This window comes from Cuculus canorus, chromosome 3 (assembly GCF_017976375.1).
Source record: "Cuculus canorus isolate bCucCan1 chromosome 3, bCucCan1.pri, whole genome shotgun sequence".
Classification (NCBI taxonomy): Eukaryota; Metazoa; Chordata; class Aves; order Cuculiformes; family Cuculidae; genus Cuculus; species Cuculus canorus.
This window is the reverse complement of record NC_071403.1, coordinates 84,545,078-84,560,904: the sequence shown is the minus strand read 5'-3', so window position 1 is coordinate 84,560,904 and position 15,827 is coordinate 84,545,078. Positions and strand designations below refer to the sequence as shown.

At 40.8% G+C, this 15,827-nt stretch overlaps 1 protein-coding gene across 1 annotated transcript in view; it reads right to left on the bottom strand.

Moving 5' to 3' along the window:
- Positions 1-755: 755 nt before the first annotated feature.
- PCSK2 (proprotein convertase subtilisin/kexin type 2) overlaps positions 756-15,827 on the bottom strand; it is a 108,284-nt gene continuing 93,212 nt past the window's right edge. The window contains exons 9-12 of the mRNA XM_054062802.1: positions 15,554-15,769; positions 14,214-14,314; positions 8,468-8,695; positions 756-4,164 (exon numbers count right to left, since the gene is read on the bottom strand). Coding sequence (XP_053918777.1) covers positions 3,678-4,164; positions 8,468-8,695; positions 14,214-14,314; positions 15,554-15,769 — 1,032 coding nt within the window. The 3' untranslated portion in view covers positions 756-3,677. The remainder of the gene's footprint in view (positions 4,165-8,467; positions 8,696-14,213; positions 14,315-15,553; positions 15,770-15,827) is intronic.

Here is a 15,827-nt window from a genome sequence, read left to right as displayed (position 1 = left end):
TAAATGGAGATTCGCAAAGAAGTGTTTAAATGCTGATGCTAAAGTGTAATTGTGAAATACTTGCAAGTATTTATTCAGCAGGGCCTGTAATGGGACCACAGGCACACTCTCACCTCTGCGGCAATCAGAAATAGATTAGAAGGTTCCCTGACATCTCTTACTTCAGCAGACATAGTAAGAAAATATAAAATGAAATGTACTATGCACTATGAGAACACGTGAACTAAAAGTACCCAGAAGTGTTGTTGGGAGGTAGGAAGGAAGAGAAAATCAGATTGGGGTTTTTTTGTGGCTCAAAGTGCTCCGAACAGCAGAGGAAAAAAAACCCAACTATCTGCTGTAGCACTTCCATGGAGATAGAACGGCTTATGAAATGCAATACAAAAATGCCACCAACTCTCTTGCCAAGCATCCCATTCCCACTGATGGCATCAGGTCAGCACCCACATCACTGCATGCCTCTGCAGAGCTGCCCTTGGACCCAAGGGGGTCAAACCATGTAAGTAATGCCCAAGGCTCTTCCTAGCCTGTACCCTTAATCTTTTACGTCTCGCCTTATTACAGAGTTAATGTAAAGTCCGTTAGACTTCATTTGTTGCTATTGGCTCTTCTGGAGATTCATGTTTATTTTTCCCAGTACCCAGCATACATGTGATACAAATTTCCTTATCAGCAGAAAAAGCGGAAGCATAGAAAGTCATCCCATTTACAGCAACGTATTACCTCCCATGTACGTTCGGATAGGCAATGATGATAGGACCTGCCAGTTTGCAACAGCTCTTTATTTTACTTATATTATAAAACATCATCACAGGGCTTTAGTTAAACAGTGTTCACCTGTTTCAAATCATGAGCTTCATTTTCCCCTTTATTATAAATACTAACAAATTAACTTTATTTTCCATCAGCAATACCATAAAAACTTAGTCTAACTGGACATATTTTTCAGCAATCCCCTGATGCAAAAATCCTGAAGAATATGAAGTAGATCTCTATATTGTATATACATTTAGCTTTATATATACTTATATCAAAACTCACCATTTCTGTATATCACTTATTAGTGTGATCTTTCACTTAATAAATTATGTCAGCATTATGAAAATATGAACAACCATCTAGTTATTTTGCTGCTTTATAAGATATTTAATGATGGAACAGAGATCTGCAAAATTACATGAATGAAATAGGAAGTCATGTACATATTCATTTAAGTTTTCCACATGGACTTATTCCAAAACTTTTTCCACACTTTAGAAGTCCTTCAAAAGCTTCTGGTTACCTTTTTCTTTGAACACATACACAAAAAAGGTTATGATGTGTGTATCTGTATTATACATTACATACTATATGTAATTCTCTATATATTTATAAGCAAATATATGTAACATACTCTGAATATACATATTGTATGTAATATATATATACACACAAAGCAAGATACCACAAGTGTGTCATATGCATTTAGACATACAATTGTATGCATGACTATATATATATATGGTAAATTCTTCCCTCTGATATGCATATGCTCTTCTTTCTGAGAACTGGGTGCCTTCCATGGAAATCTACTACCACCAGCACAATCTATTCACTTTCAAACAAAGACATGAGCAAATCTGTCCCCACTCCATCTAACTTCAGTGAGTTTTTGCTCATGCCTCATCAACTCCAGTTCATGCTTTGAAATAGGCCCCTTTCATCCTGGGGTTTAGTTGTAAATCACCAAATTAAACACAGTTGACAGTATAGTGTATTTGAACAAATAAGTAAGAGCACTTCAGAAATAAAAATCACATGGAGCCCAATTCTTCTTCTGTCAACATTTGTTGTATCCCAGTTGTGACCTGACTGTCCGAAGGGACTGTTGCATGCAACACGGAACCTGTGAGTAGTGCCAGGCTGCTTGTCTTGGTTTTAGAGTGTAATTGACATAGACTTTGAGTAGGTTCAGCTGTTTATTTTGCATTTGGATTTGTAAAGGAAAGACCAGGTCTTTTATGGAAAGATAAAAGCTGGATAGTCACTAGAAATAATATCATAGATTGTACATTCTTAAGTGAAATGTGTGCACCACATAACCTTTAGGTTACATTTTTAATTTGTTAGATAAATATTTACTTACTGAATGTGTTTCTACTACTATGCACCTGATTAACCAGGACAACTTGTATTAAAATGTTTTAGATCAATACTTTGTGTATTAAAAATACATAATAAAATTCTGAAACTAGTCACTACTAAAAAGTAGATCTTGGATCCTGCAAAGATCTGAAGCACCTCCTTAAAATTAGAATTTGAGTAGGTCCACCGATGGCCTTTACTGTAAGTGAGTGCCTAAATATTTGCAGAATCAAGACCCTTTATTATTCAAAGGTTAAATTTGGGATCTCACATCAGAGAACATGTAGTGGTTACTACCATGAGTAATCCTTCCTGGGAAGGATGTTAAGTTTTGTGGCAATAGCCAGAGCAGACTCCAAGGGTGGAACAGACTGACTTTACTCATGTACGAAAACAGCAAAGAGCAACAATTACCAACAAATCTTCCCAAAACACTACCTTTCATCTTCCAGAAAGGCCAACTCCGCATTACACATAAATAACTTAGGCATATTTTTCTCTTTAAATATATTTGTATAACATAGAAAATAACCATTCTCTATTTTTAAAACTGAAATTTGAATAAATAAAATTGGTTTGGGACTGAAACTGTGTACTTCAAATTTCTGACAGCCAGGTGGTAAACCCCAGAAAACAGAGGTCTGTGGTCGGAAGTACTGACACAGCCTCATCTTGCACCACTGTAGTACATCTCAGTACAGAGACAAGCAGATGCACTTTTGCACACAGGCTGCCAGAAACCCTACGGCCCTATGAGCTTGTTCTGCTGTAAGATGGTAAATTGATTAAAACTGCCAAAAGAAATACTTAACCAAAACAAACTCTGGAAACTTGTGCTTCTAGAACACCCTGACCCTGTTTGCAAAGCACTTCCCCTCGTCACCCAATTTTGGCATCACCTTGCCTTCCTCATTGTATGCCGGTTGACCCATTCTGTGGCTGAAGTGTTAGCATGAATATATTAAAGAAAATTGTGAAAAGAACTGGATTTCTGCAAATTGGATTAATAAATTTTCTTTCATGTCTGGATTATTTCTTTTTGTAGAGTCTAGTGCTACTTTGGTTGAACTCAATGGGGAAAGTCCCACTGAAGTGGGACACTTGGATGTTCAAAGATCTTTCCAGCCAACCTCTTTGTGATTCCCTCTCTCAAAGTAATTTTTAAACATTTACCCGTTATCACCAACTGCCAATATTAAAACTCACTCTTTTTTTTTAATACAAACAACATTTACCACAAAATATGAAGGGAGAATCCATCAATTTGTTTGCAGGTTATTACTTATTCGTATGACACAAAAGAAAAATAATTTACGGTCACAAACTGTACAAAGTATTCGATGGGGACAGTATATTTGTGGTTTAGAGTAAAAAAAGGATTGCTTCAGTGGTAATTAAAATAATTATTGACAAGGTGTAAGACTAAAATCAAAAAGATGTGATAATTTGGCTACAGAGACGATCATTGTAATATGTCTAACACAGAAATTTGGATAGTAGAAAGGTGAGTAGAGGGATCTGGGGAAGGAAAGACACCATCATGCAAAACAGCACTAGTTCTTGCTCAGTATACTCTTCAGGCTTCTCTCCACTGCTTCATCTAATTCTTCCTCCAGCTCTTCCTTCTTGGACATGGCCAGTTTGGACTGATAATCTTTTACTATTTGGTCTATATATGGTGCGCTCTGAGTTCCGTGCAACATCAGTGTCCACTCCTTCAGCACGCCCCGCTGTGGCAGACTGCCAACAAACCCAATTTCTAGAGACCAGGTGCCTCGGGGGTCTTCTCCCCAAGTGTGTGTGGTCATGAAAGGCCATTTGTCAAAACCCACCTTGGAGTCGTCATCCCTGGGGCGCCGGCTCAGTAAAATGGACTTTGTTCCCATTGGTGAGGTCATGTTGATGTTGAGGTCTCCTCGCCTAGTGGAATTCACAGTTATAACTGCTTGGACGTGTTCAAGGTATCGGACAAAATTTTCCTTCCCCTCACAAGCATCAGTTGTAAGTGTGAGGACCAGCTTGCCACTTGGTGGTACCTTTCTGCAGATCAAAAGATAATTAAGGAAATTAAAAGGATATACACAGCATGACACGACTCAAGTTAAAACTACTGGGTTTTGGTGCCTCATAAAAAACCCCATACTATTTTCCTTATTAATACATGGAAAATTAAGGAAGTAATAGTTGCAAACTTAGACAGAAAGAGAACATTCTCCTTTTAGAAAATGGTAACAAAACCTTAATTTGAAAATACATTATGAAATGTACACCTACACAAAGACAGAAGGAATACAATTAAGACATACATAGTGTTATCTAAGAAATATTCACATATGTTTAATAGCTGCATTTACTTATTACTACTATATTGGGTAATTGTATAATAATGTGAGAAGAACAGTAAGCAGTCAGTTGTGTCAGACAGTAACCTTAAAAGACAGCAGTAAACATCTGTCTGGAGTCAGAGAAGCCAGTTGCACAGAACTGAGTTGAGTTGGACACCTGAGGATGCAATGCCTGGAAGTTAGTGTGCAAGAAAAGAAAATCACTCCATATCTGGGCCATGCAGTCATTTACACACCAAAGCACCATTATGCCAGCTAGTGCTCTTGGCTCCCGATGTACTGGGCAGTCACAGTGTGGCTGCTCCCCTCATGGTTGAGGAAGCCTGGGAGGCAGTGGTGTTTCCACACTGTGCCTCCAAGGCCACTAGGAAAAGGGGAGAGTGTACTGCGGGAGAGCAAGGTGTATTGATGCTTCCCCAGCTCCTTCAGAAGAAGCTGAAGGCCACTGTGCTCCATGCAGACTTGCTAGTGATCTCAGCATAAGCCCAAAGGCACTGGTATCTGGCTTGGGAGCAGAACCTTGCCAGCAGCTGAGGCTGCTGAGTGCCTGATGGGCACCCTGATGAGTACCCCGGGGGCCAGAATGTGGCTGGCAGTTACCAATTGCCTCAGAAACTGACTGGCAAAATACACTGGAGGTGTAACAAAATTCTCTGCATCTTCACCATCAGTGTGCCGTGAGCAATGCGACACTTTCCTCTATATAGAAGAAATACTTGGAAGACAAGAATTACTGAAAACATTAAAAAAGGGAGTAAGTCACAAAAGACTCCAAACAGCTTGTCATTGCCTCTTCTCCATGATCTAGGTTTTGCAGTAAAATAAGAGAGAGGATCCCTTTTAAAGGGCATTAACCACGCTGTGGTAATTAATACCTTCTTTTCAAAAGAAATGAGTACCAGCCTTTTCCTTTTGCTAATGAAATAGTGTGTTCTTCAGAGACCAGTGAAAGGGTTTCATTCAAACCCAGCCTCCAGGAATACTCCTCTTCTTGAGATGAGCGTCAGGTATTACAGCTTATTAAATCACTAATTGGCTAAGGCCAGTCTCTGTCCCCCTTTCATAAAGTATTGCCTTCTTGGGAGCATTTGCAGAGTAAAAAGACATTCAAATGCCAGGTGCTCAAGGCATTTAATACTTACCTTAAACAGAAAAACTTGTGTTTTCTGAATCTTATAGATGCCCTGGAGCAGAAGCTGGTATAACATAAACATTGTATAGCTAAAATATTTGAACGTATAATACACTCAAGATTTAGTCTGTGTGCCAAAGCACAAGGAAAATGCACTATATGTCAGCCAGAGGTGAGGGGTCATAACCTCACAGTTGCGACATGCTTGTCATTTCTCTGCATGGGCAGCGTCATCCTCAAAGCAATCTGAATTCATATTGTCTCACAGCAATCTCAAACAGCGGACAAAGCTTTGTCAAACAGTGCTTCACTGCAGGAATTGTGACAAATGCTGTATATCTACCCCAGTTAATGAGGGAGGACACTACAGTGTGTGTCTTTTCTATCTATCATTACCAAAGCCCTCACAAAATAAGTGCAATCTTACCACTCCACCTGCCTTGCAGACAGCCTGACAGCTGCAGACAACTTTTCACTCCACCTTCAGAAATGCTGCAGTGCAAAAGTTTTCTCAGCTGTCTAAAACACATGAGAAATGATAAAGACTTGCTCTGTTTCCCCCTTTCCTATTAACTAGAATCCAATACTCTCTGCTTCAGTAGACTAATTACTATCGTCCAGGTGAATTTCCCCAAAGAAACAAATAGAACCAGGGGTGGTGGAAAAAGCCTGACACAAATGAAGCACAGAAGAGATGGGTTTTCCACACCCTCACAGTATACCACTGCCCAATTGCTATATATATACATAATTCACTTCTGCATGAAGTGTAGTGGCCAGTTAGAGATGAGCAGGGGAAGCTAACTGGTCTCTAACAGCACACTCCTGTGATCCTGTTCATTTTTTTTGCCCCTGAACCAGCCAGATTCAGACTCATCATCCATTTTTTCCTTTTTGGAGATCCAATAAAAATCCCTTTTCAGGGAAATTTCCCATTGCTAACAAGCGTTTCTACATGCAACAGAGAAATGTTATACTCTAAATACTAATTGGTTTCAGTAGACTATATTCTAGATTGTAAATTCTTTCCTGGCCTGTTTCTGTTAGTTGACAATGCTGCTCTGGAATACATCTCTGTATCAACTACTCACCTACCTAAATCTATACTGAATATATTTTATACATACAAATATTTATACTTATATGAACATATATAGAAAATGTTGCTCCAGCAAATCCAAACTAGAAAAATAGCCCAATTATTTGTGGCAGAAATGTAGTGTAGTTTCCGGTTCCAAGGAATCTCTGGAGAAGTTGGGACTTAACTAGTTTTATTTACACTATAATTCAAAAAATGTAGATGTTGCAAGCCATGATACTTATTTTCTCCCGTCAGTCGCATTTTAATTGGGGAACATAAATATTACAACAGTCCTATTAACATATACATATGTAGTGTAATTACAGGGGGCACCTATACAGACCACACATTGAGATTACATTTCAGTAGAGCTAGGAGGTTTAGGTGGCAAATGACTTGGTTGAACTTTAGAAATCTTTATGCTGTTAAGTACAAAGCCTGTTCTAGGTGCTGTTCTCAAAAGACACCAATACAAGACAGTGTATTTCTCAACTCTGGAGCTTGCTGGGAAATGACAGCTATAGGGAAGCTTTACTGCAGTTCCAGATCCCTTGATTGGAGGAAATGCACCACCACCTCTGCTTTTCTATCTGTTCGATAGTAGAAACAGGACAGAAAAACAGGCAGAAAGAGACAATACTACTGCATAGCACTTGCCTGACTCTGGCTCAGCCCCTTGCCAGAATATTTCTACTACACTGTCTCATACATGCAGCCAAAGCTACTGAAAGCGATTTTCTCTCTTTATCTAGGTTGAACTCGATTTCAATAAACGGGGCTGCACTAAGATAAATGAGATCATTTGTCTGCATTTAAATTATGAATAAAGTAGAGATAGCTCAAAATCAGCCTTAGCATGCTCTCATTTGTTTCCTACCTATGACTATGCACAGACAGCATAAATCAAAACTCAGCTGCAAAACCTTGGATAGTACAAATAGAAACCCATCTAGAGGTTGGAGGCAAACTTATTCTTTGCCTGGCTGAGCTACGTGCCGGAGTGGCATATAGGTTTGCTTTCTTTTTCCAATGGAATAATAATGCCTTCAAAAATGGCACTGAAAATACAAATTTCAAATTCTACAGACATTAATTGACCATTATTAGGTTAGTATTTCAAATAATTAAATTTAACTATAGCTGTTGCAGTCAATTAGTGTTAATTCATTCATTTGTTGACTCATTCACTTTACCACATGAAGGCAAATCAGAAAATAATTTGACTACCTAGCCTGCAATTAGAGATGTGAAGAACATAAACTAAACACAATTAAATGCTGCAGTGTTCAAACTGAATCATTGGTACCTGTAGATGATTGTTTCAGTCTTCCGGAGATAAAACTGTGTGCTGGAATATGTCATAACAAGATATGACCTGACTGACAGATACTTCATGTGGCAGCATCTTATGTAATTTAGAGTGCCAGCCTCCCAGATTTTCACTTGTGCACAAGCTTATTATTCACAAACACTTTGGCACAAACACACTTGTAAGTACCCAGGAGGAATGGAAGTTGCTATTAACACTACTGGCAGTAGCGATGATGATACAGATGAGCTGTAGAATGCACCCCTCCAGCAAACCAGGAATTGAAAGATCATGTAGTTTATTTTATCAGCTTACTGAAATATCTGGAAGGCTACTGGTAATGCTAGGCTTTCTCAGAAAAAAAAAATTCATTATGTTTCTTTGACTATCTCTGTCTTTGTCAACTTATTTGCCTGCTTGTGGTCTCCTATATGCCTGGCAGAAGTCAAACACATATAACTAAACCATTCACTTACTCAGGTTCCTGTATGGACCCTCCAACACAATGGAATCTCTCAGGAACAGTCTTCCAGTCTTTTGCCATCTTAACCATTGCTCCTGCATCTAGGACACCATAGCCAAACAAATGGTTGAATTCCAGCCCGACGCCATTTCTACGCCATTGATGAACCTCATCGTGAAGCTGGTTCCTCTTGGAGGTAAGCACTGTCAGATGCTGCATGTCTCTCCATGTCAGATCCAAGCTGTGGAAAAGCAACATGAAAAACAAGCAATACATTTTTTCCAAGCAGACGTTAAAGACAGTGTGTTTGAGTAAGGCTTTTGGTACAATTTCTTTCTACAAATCACACAGGAATTGCATCTACACACATATCAAGAACAATGCATCTGTTGATTTCAGAGAGAACAGAATAGGTTTTAATTGTATAGTACTTCCCCAAAATATATTCCCCAAAATTACAAAATAATTTCTCATTTTATCATGTTCTTAAAGACAATTGCTTTCAACTACATATTATAGACCCACCAAGAAATTTTTAAGCTAATAAAATGAGTAGGATGATATACGAGACCCTGAAAAGAACACAAAAGAACCATGACAGAGTTTTGCCTAGCCTTCCTCTTAAATCTTGCCCTGTTTTCCTTGCCTGCTCCTGCTGCTTTTCTCATGGATCTTCCAAGACTTACCCAGAGCAGCCCCAATCTGATGAAGCTGATGGGCTATAACAATCGAGGTGTTAATAATTTCAATATTCTGTGAATGTGGATATATGGGCTGTAGGTAGCTGCAGGTTTGTATTATAAGATATAGCAGAGGTTTGTCATCCATAATATACTAGTATGGGTGGATGCAGTGAAGTTACATTTGTCTGGATTCAGTGATAATTCTTCATCAGCAGCTCTTGTCTTCCCAGATTTGCAGTGATTATGATTACAGGAAGGGCACTTATAAGTTATTATTCTGGAAACTTTAGAACTGACTTTCTAATTCTACATAACTAAAGATATTCCAGTTGTTTTATGATGAACTCTTTCAACATTACAATCTGTCTGATTCAAACCATCAACCTAAAAGGATCTGCTTTACAGATTTCTGTGCCCCAAGTATTAAGCGTGTGTGCGTGCTGAATGCACACCAGAATAGCCAATTATTGTAATTTTTCCAAGGTGACACAGGATAGTTGAAAACTAGATATCACTTGCATCGTTCTTATTGAAACCTTCTAAGAGTTGCTACATATCTTAAAACTCAACTTTCCATTTCACAGATGGATGAGTTGTTAGAGACCTGTCAGACATACATTGTGTATGAGCTGTCAGACATATTGCAGGCAAAAAAAGCCTGTATGGGAGATTGTTAGGCATTCCTGTTAAGGCTAGAGTAACTCATGCAGGGTAGTTCTGCACAATACAATTTAATAGAGCAGGTCTGAAAGAAGATAGGAAGTACTAACAGCTCTTTCTTTCACTCACCTTCTTCACAGCAAAGGCCAGAAACTCCATTGCAAACCAGGAGTATTAGTCTAATTTCTACATGTCATAATTTGACAAGAGTAATTCCAGTCTTTATGGATAGCTCAAATGAAGACAAATGATAATTATTACAGAGATATTAAGGTTGTAGTTCAGGTTAAACATGCAGTGGTCTGAAAATTCATTAAACCTTTATATTTTTATGGCTACATTAATTTATTACGTGGTGCCTGCCCCACTAAATGAATTTGGTAGTAGAAGGAACGATCATCCTAAGTTAAACACTTGGCATGTGTGCTTTACATGTATAAAACCTGACAAATGAGACTTGGCCTAAGTCATGCTCTATGCACAACAATTATTGCTCTGCTGCTGATGTAAACTTTGTCTCATCTGCCAAACATTCATCCTTCTGTACAGTCGAAGAAAACTACGCACACAGTGCTCGTTTCATGCTGTCGTTACAGCAACTGAAGCTGTATAACTGAGCAAATGTGGCCTCACCTCATAAAAAAATTTAACACAAGGTAAAATATTATGGTATAGATTACTGTAAGGAAAACTTTTCCTAGTAATTAAAGAAGAAAAGAAGCAAAATACATGAGAAGGCTCCAATGTCATGAATAGCATGGAGATGGTAAATAGACAATGAACACTTATTCTTTCATGTAAGCAGCACAGAAGCAAATTACCAGCAATGGGTTAAGAAAAAACTAAGGAAACATTCCACACCACCATTACCAAAAAGCATTGTTACTGTGGAAGTGATTGCCATTGGATAACACAGGTGCCAAATAGAGACAAGATGAAAAAGAGTTAGATAAATTCAAGGAAGATAAATCTGCCTGTGGCTATTAAACAGGATAGGCTGATTGCTCTCTCTTCAAACCACTGATTACCAAAGCTGTTGTTGAAAGATCACTCTGAGTTCCCATACTCCCCTCCAAGCATCTGTCATTGCAGACAGTATGTGGCACAAAATAAACTCTTGAGTGATACTATAGGTTCATTCATTCCTATGTTTTTGTAGGCTGGATATGTGGAGAAATGAAATATTCTCTCATAGAACTGCTTGGTTGGAAGAGACCTTTGAGATCATTGAGCCCAACCATACCTGTCCACTACTCAACCATATCCCTGAACACTCCATCTATACATCTTTTAAATACCTCCAGGGATGATGAATCAACCACCTTCCTGGGGAGCCATTTCCAGTGCTGATAACACTTTTGGTGAAGAAATTTTTTCGTGATGTCTAATCTGAACCCCCCTGGCACAACTTGAGGCCATTTCGTCTTGTCCTATTAGCTGTCATTTCTAAGAAGGGTCCAACACCCACCTCGCTACAACCTCCTTTCAGGCAGCTATAGAGGGCAATGAGATTTCCCCTCAGTCTCCTCTTCTCTAGGCTAACCAACCACAGTTCCCTCAGTTGCTCCTCATAAGCCTTGTGCTCAAGACTCCTCACCAGCTTTGTTGCCCTTCTCTGGATGTGCTCCAGCCCCTCAATGTCTTTCTTGTAGTGAGAGGACCAAAACTGAACACAGGATTCAAGAAGCAGCCTCACCAATGCCAAGTACAGGGGCACAATCACTTCCCCGGTCCTGCTGGCCATGGTGTTTCTGATACAAACCAACATGCCATTGGCCAAGATGCCGTTGGACACACTGCTGGCTCATGTTTAGACAAGTGTCGACCAGCACCCCCAGGTCCTTCTCTGCCAGGCAGCTTTCCAGCAGCTCTTCCGCAAGTCTGTAGTGTTGCATGGAGTTGTTGCGTCCCAAGTGCAAGACTCTGCACCTGGCCTTGTTGAACTTCATATCATTTGCCTCAGCCCATCGATCCAGCCTGTTCAGATCCCTCTGTAAAGCCTTCCTACCCTCAAGCAGATCGACACTTCCCCACAGCTTAGAGGGAACTTACTAAGGGTACAGTCAATCCCTTCATCCAGGTCATTGATAAAGACATTGAACAGGACTGGACCCAGAACTGAGCCCTAGGGACACCACTTGTGACCGGCCTCCAGCTGGATTTAACTCCATTTACCACAACTCTTTGGGCCTGGCCATCCAGCAAGTTTTCCACTCAGCAGAGGAAGCACATGTCCAGGCCAGTGGTAGCCAGTTACTCAAGTAGAATATTGTGAGAAATGGTGTCAAAGGCTTTACTGAAGTCCAAGTACGTTATATCCACAGCCTTTCCCTCACCCATTAAGTGGTAAACCTTGCCATAGAAAGAGATCAGGTTAGTTTGGCAGGACCTGCCTTTCATAATCCCATGTTGACTGGGCCTGACCACCTGGCTGAATTTTATGTGCTGTGTGATAGCACCCAAGATGATGTGCTCCATGATCAAGGTCATAGTGACAGGCCTGTAGTTCCCTGCATGTACCCTCCAACCCTTCTTGTAAATGGGTGTGCAGTGACAAGTGGTGTCCCTCAGGGGTCCGTACTGGGACCAGTGCTGTTTAATATATTCACGAATGATACAGACAGTGTGATTGAGTCCATCAGCAGCAAGTCTGCAGATGACACTAAGCTGAGTGGTGCAGTTATCACACCAGAAGGATAGGATGTCATCCTGAGGAACCTGGACAAGCTGGAGAGGTGGGCCTGGTTCATGAGGTTCACCAAGGCCGAGTGCAAGGTCCTACACCTGGGTCAAGTCAATCTCTAGTTTGAATATTTGAATACAGGATGGTGGATGACATGATTGAGAGCTGCCCTGAAGAGAAGGACTTGGGGTGCTGATTAATGAGAAGTTTGACACGAACTGGCAATGTGTGCTCACAACCCAGAAGGCCAACTGTGTCCTGGGCTGCATCAAAAGAAGTGTGGCCAGCAGTTAAAGGGATGTGAATATTCCCCTTTACTCTGCTCTCATGAGACCCCACCTGGACTACTGTGCCCAGTTCCTGAATCCCCAACATTAGAAGGATACGGAACTGTTGGAACAGCTCCAGGGGAGGGCCATGGAGATGACCAGAGGAATGGAGCACCTGTGGTATGAAGACCGGTTGAGAGAGTTGGGGTTGTTCAGCCTGAAGAAGACAAGACTCTGTGGAGAACTTATAGCAGCTTTCCAGTATCTGAAGGGGCTACAGGAAAGCTAGGGAAGAACTTTTTACAAGGGCATGTAGTTATAGGACAAGGGGGAATAGCTTTTAAATTGGAAAGGATAAGATTTAGGTTACACATTAGGAACAAATTCCTCACGATGGGTGTGGTGAGACACTGGCACAGTTCGCCCAGGGAAGCTGTGGATGCCCGCTCCCTGGAAATGTTCAAGGACAAGGTGGATAGAGCCTTGAGCAGCCTGGTCCAGTAGGAGGTGTTCCTGCCCATGGCAGGGCAGTTGGAACTGGATTATCTTTAAGGTCTCTTCCAACCCGAACTATTCTATGATTGTATGATTTGTCAACTTCCAGTAAAGTGGAACTTCCTCAGTCAGCCAGGACTGCTGGTAGATGATAGCAAGGGGTTTGGTGAGCACCTCCACCAGCTCCACTCTTGGGTGGATCCTATCCATCTCCATAGACTTATGAATGTGTAATTGGTACAGCAGGTCTCTAACCCTTTCCCCTTGAATCATTAGAGCTTTGTTCTGCTTTGCCTGCCTGCCTTCTGGCTCAGGAGGCTGAGTATCCAGAGAACATCTTACCTTACTATTGATGACTGAGGCAAAGAAAGTACTAAGTACCTCTGCTTTATCCTCACTCTTTGCCACCACTGTTTCCCCTGCATCCAGTAAAGGATGGAGATCCTCCTTGGCCCTCCTTTTGTTGTTAATACATTTGTAGAAAGATTTTTTATTATCTTTCACAGAATTGGCCAATTTAAGTTCTAGTTGAGTTTTAGCCCTTCTGATTTTCTCTCTGCATTATCCCACTTCATCGTTGTAGCCCTCCTGAGATGCCTGCCCCTTCTTCCAATGCTCCTGTAGTTTTCTCTTTTTTCTGAGATCCATGCAAAGCTCTCTACTCAGCCAAGCCAGTTGGCTTCCCTGCCGGCTCCCTCCAAACAGTGCTGGAGAAGACAAAACCCTGGAAGCAGTGGATGGAGAGGACACAGTGTGTGCAAATTAGTCAAAAAGTGTGTGCTATACGGCTTTGACAAGACTGTTGTTCCATCTGTAAGCTACCATGCATGTCACTACTGTAGCAGACAGCTTGTTAGCTGCTCGTTCTAGTCCTGTGCCACAGGCAGCCAACTTAAATGATGATCAGCATTAAACAAACCGCAGGCCCTCTCCTCTCTAGAGCTCACAAGGAATTTCTCAACAGCATACTTAGCCTCCAGGGCCAAGGCAAACACTCCGGCTGCTTCAGGGGCAGCTGCAGACGTTCCTGAGTGACGCAGGGTACAGTTGCCATATAAATCCGTTGTAGCCTGCAATGAAGTTAGATGTAATTAATGAAACCAGCTAGTCCACTTTCCTTGCAGCTACAGACTCAGAAAAATACAGAAAGAGGAGTTTGTGCCCTTGCTTTTAAGAGTAATACAGTGTTTGTTTCTAGGATCTGTTTTCTTCTTTAGAATAGTGCATCAATTTAAAAACATAGTGAGACATAGTTACAGAAGGCACAAATGCAAGAATAAACCATGATGTAGTAAAACAACGTTTATTACTACTTAGAACACATAAATTTATATAGTTGGCATTTATTTGCTACAAACACAGTTTAAACAAACAATTTAAATTCCCTTGTGGTTAACAGAAGCATTTGAAATTAGACTTGTTAACAGTATCGAGCTTTCTAATATTTGTGCAACTCCAGAACCACCAGCAGTACCAGGCTGCTATCTTCTACGCAGGATAGTCACTATAAGTGACCAGAAGGAAATCTTAGAAATACATTTTATGGCAATAATTGCAAAGGTGCCACAGAACATCTTAGCTGATATCAAGACAGAAACCAGTATTTTTCCATCTGCTACTGCATGTGGATTATACAACGTGTCTTTGGGGTCTGAAACAGGACCATGGAAAATGTATAGCAGCTCTTGGCAAAAACTAATTTTGAGCTACTACATCTGAATTCTCCAACCTCTGACTGAGGCTGTGTCCAGGCTAGGCTGAAGGTGCTGAAGAGAATCCCCCATAGAAACTGCATATTTTTCAGTTGTAGGTATGGCCCTGCGTGTGACTTGTGCATGATGCTCCACACTGCTCAATAGAAGATCAAGAGCGATCTGAACACCCACATGACCTCCACAGATGACTGCCTTTCTGCTCCATGCTGCTTGTAGTACCACAGAAGTCTGGTTCATGACTGCTTTGTCAGTATAAGTAAGTACGATTGCAAATACTGACTCTTTTAATTTAGATTTTTACAGACACCTTTTGCAACAGTGTCCTTTACAAAGAGTGCAATTGAACTTCTAAATCTGGTTTCTGATAAAGGAAAGCACCAACTACATTAAGCTCTAAGAGACAGAAGATCACTGCTGTTCTCAGTATTAATCCCACATCTCCTCAACTGGCAGTTTTGGCACCATCACGTACTGCAGATGAGAAAATATCCATCTCAACAAAGAACCATCTGCTGCTCCAAAACCAACAGTGTTGTAATAGGTCACAGGAGTGCATAAAGACAGCAGCAACTGCACAATAATATCTGAACTCACCACACCAGCCTCTGGATTTCTCTTCCTCCCATTACTAAAGGTGGAGGCTAAGGTTGAAGAGCAGCTTTCATCATATAGAGCTGTCCGTCCATCATTTATAGCAGAATTGATGGAGATTGTCCACATGCTTGATGCATAACCGTCACAGTTACAGTCATCGTAGCTGCCTCCATCTCCAGAGGCCCAGACATAGATGCTTCCTTTGCCACCCCGGCCCTGTGAAAGGGGAAGATTGACCCTCACGTTAAATTGCAGATAGCAGCTACTTTAAACT